Source organism: Cyprinodon variegatus, unplaced genomic scaffold (genome assembly GCF_000732505.1).
Source record: "Cyprinodon variegatus isolate N-32 unplaced genomic scaffold, C_variegatus-1.0 Scaffold1338, whole genome shotgun sequence".
NCBI lineage: Eukaryota > Metazoa > Chordata > Actinopteri > Cyprinodontiformes > Cyprinodontidae > Cyprinodon > Cyprinodon variegatus.
This window is the reverse complement of record NW_015151791.1, coordinates 1,970-5,237: the sequence shown is the minus strand read 5'-3', so window position 1 is coordinate 5,237 and position 3,268 is coordinate 1,970. Positions and strand designations below refer to the sequence as shown.

Sequence of the window (3,268 nt, the reverse complement as noted above, 5' to 3'; positions counted from 1 at the left end):
TGTGTGTGTGTGTGGGGGGGTGGGGGGGGGAGTCACTCCTCCTATTGCTGCATAATAATCCAGCTGCTGCAGGATTAAAATCAATGCTTTTCACAACAGGCATCATTAGAGGAAACTGACTGGAAGCAGGGAAGCAGATTCTCCAGATCCTTGTTAAAAGTTTGCTGAGCGGAGAGCGATGAACCCTGGAGCCCCCAGCAAGCCTTTCCTGGCTGTTCCCATGCAGTACAGCAGCTCTCCTGGGTCAGAGTCTGCAGGAAAGGTTCAGCACACCGCTATCAAGATCCCTGCAGAGCCTCCAAGAGACCATTTCGTCTGGTCGCTCTTCAACTTTTTCTATGGAAACCTTTGCTGTCTTGGGTTGGTGGCTGTGGTTTTTTCTGTCAGGGTGAGTTCATGCAAAAAAATAATCCTTTAATACGAGCAGCTTCTGATGGTAAAAAAGGCAAGGCAAATAAAACAAAATGGAAATACAGTAAATCAACTCGTTTATTGTCACACTTGGACACAAATAATCATAATAGAAAATCTAGAGGCGAAAAATGTCAAATTATTTAAATACAGATTCACAAAATTACAAATGAGAGAATTTCTATTCTAGGGTTTTCACTTCAATTTAAACTAATCAAAAACGTTATAACTGGATTGTCAGGACCAGAACTACAAAGATCATCAGGATAAATATGCAAACTTTCAAGGTTTGAATAACTCCTAACTGAACATGATAACTGGCTGGATTAAAAACTTCTGCTTCCTTTTAAACTTATTTTCTAGCTGTTGTTGTCGTGATAAAGTCGGTGAGAAAAGTTCGGACGTGTATTTTTTTCAATATCCTCTTTTACTTGTGATGAAAATAAATCAGGACATTTAGACTCTTTCTGGCTCTACAGGAACACACGTCTAACAGAACATTTGAAGGTTCTGTGATATAAAGTGATTCTAAAGACGTTTAGTTCAGAAAGATAAAAGTGAGACTTTTTGATCTCAATAAAAAGCAGCAGCTATGGAGCTCGAGGCGGCTGGATGATTTTCCTGCAGTTATCTACATCTGGTTTTATTTATCTAATACATTCCTTAGATACAGTGCTATGACCATATTTGGTCAGGCACGTCATACTCCTCTGTCTTGGAATAAACGGAGCTGTTTTTAGAGAGACTTAAGCTTCTCCTCAAACTAACCAATGCAGACTCACTTCAAATGATTCGTTCTTTTGGAATCTAACAAAAACACACCTCCCATGTAGGACTACCTCAGGAATACTTCAAGCTCTTACTTTATGACCACTTCTATTAATATGAGCAGCAGTGTTAAAACTTCTGTCTTGCCCCAACTGTAGCAGCACCAGATGCTGAGACAAATAGATTTGTTGTTTGCCTTTAATCTTACTGCCTTTTTTAACAACTCTACCAAGTTTAGCTTTGTCTTTTTCATAAAATGGGACAGATGGACCCGTAATCAAGGTGAGACAGCCAGTAGGAAAGTTCAAAACAACAAGACAGAGCAGGCAGGAAGAGTTCAGGAATCCAAAACAAACGCCGCTCTATCAAAGGTTTGCACCCAAACAGGAACAGCAGGATCCAGACTTCCACGACTCCACAGAGCTTTCAGGCAGGTTCAGAGTCCAGAGTCAGACAGGCGCAGAAGCACAGGCAGACCAGATGCAGACGAGCTCAACCAGATGCAGACGATCTCAGCGAGATGCAGACAAGCTCGACCAGATGCAGACGAGCTCGACCAAATGCAGACGACCACGACCAGATGCAGACGAGCATGCACTGATGCAGACAAGCATGCACAGATGCAGTCAAGCTCGACCAGATGCAGACGAGCATGCACTGATGCGGACAAGCATGTACAGATGCAGACAAGCATGCACAGATGCAGACAAGCTCAACCAGATGCAGACGAGCTCAACCAGATGCAGACGAGCATGCACTGATGCAGACAAGCATGCACAGATGCAGACAAGCATGCACAGATGCAGCCAAGCAGGCTCAGATGCAGAGGAGCAGGCTCAGGGTTAGAGGGAAGCAAAGAAATTACGTGGTACCAGATTTCAGCAGGACTTAAAACTGGTCTCCTCCTAGGAGCCAGGCTTACAGGAATAAAACTGAACCCTGAGGGCTCCGCAGAGAGGGACCAGGACACGATCAGAGGACAAGACAGACACAGAAACCCTCTCACTCCACTGGCTGTTTGGAACCAGGACATGAACCATAGAATAAACTAAACAGACAAACAAACGGGCAGCAAAAAAGATCTGGCCCCAATAGCTGGGCTGGACCGAATATAAAGCAGAACCTACAGGTGGATGAGATCAGAGACGATTAGGAACTGGGCAGAACTAGGCAGGTGAGTGAAATGAGCAATTAAGGCCAGCTATCAGAGCAGATCATGACAGCTTTTGGCAGTTAAAAGACCAAACCAAGAAACAATGCTAAATGTTAGAAGACTCTCAATTAAACACTGGTAAACCCTCGATAAGATGGTCTTGCCTTTAAAACTCCTCTGCTGGTGCAGCAGGAACAGCCTCTGCTGCGCTTTTTTATAAACATGTTCATTAAAGTGAAAGAATTGAACAAAATGATTCCTAAATATTTGTAAGTCCACTTTCTTTACATCCAGTCGGTTTAATTGAAGTGGTTTAAAGAGCAGATTTGAGAGCTCCAGGTTCCGTTGGCTGCTGAGGAACATTTCTTTAGTTTTATTTACATTTAGCTGGAGATTCCTGTTCTGAAACCATTTCATGAGATCGATTGTTGCGTTTCCACAGAGAGCCATCGAAGGAGCAGCGGAGACATGCAACCAAAGCCATGTCGTCGGCATATTTGATCAATGTCTCATTTTCTGCGTCATATCGCATTTTATTTGTGTATTTTCAAAATAACAAGGGAGACAATATGCACCCTTTGGGCACTCATGTATTTAGTGTTATGCTGTCTGACACTATTTACAACAAAGACTCTGGGATCATCCGAGCACCGAAACTCCTCCACCATGTTATGGTGCCGTGAAAAACAAACAAACAAACAAAAAAAAACATTTCAATAAAAATGTAAGATCCACTTGCATCTTTGTGTGATCTGATAAAAGTCTTTTAATAACTAGCTTCTCGGTCAAATTCCAACCCTAGCCTACCCTGCAGCCAAGGCAACGTTTCAACAAAAAATATAGCAAAACCCGATTCAATTCTATGCAGTTTATTTCTATAGCTTCAATTCACAGCATGTCATCTCAGGTCACTTTCCAGATCAACCAGATCATCCA

General features: G+C 42.6%; 1 protein-coding gene across 1 annotated transcript in view; it reads left to right on the top strand.

Annotated features, from left to right (window-relative positions):
- The first annotated feature begins 90 nt into the window (after positions 1-90).
- Positions 91-3,268, top strand: part of LOC107102891 (dispanin subfamily A member 2b-like) — a 4,876-nt gene continuing 1,698 nt past the window's right edge. The window contains exon 1 of the mRNA XM_015402345.1: positions 91-388. Coding sequence (XP_015257831.1) covers positions 179-388 — 210 coding nt within the window. The 5' untranslated portion in view covers positions 91-178. The remainder of the gene's footprint in view (positions 389-3,268) is intronic.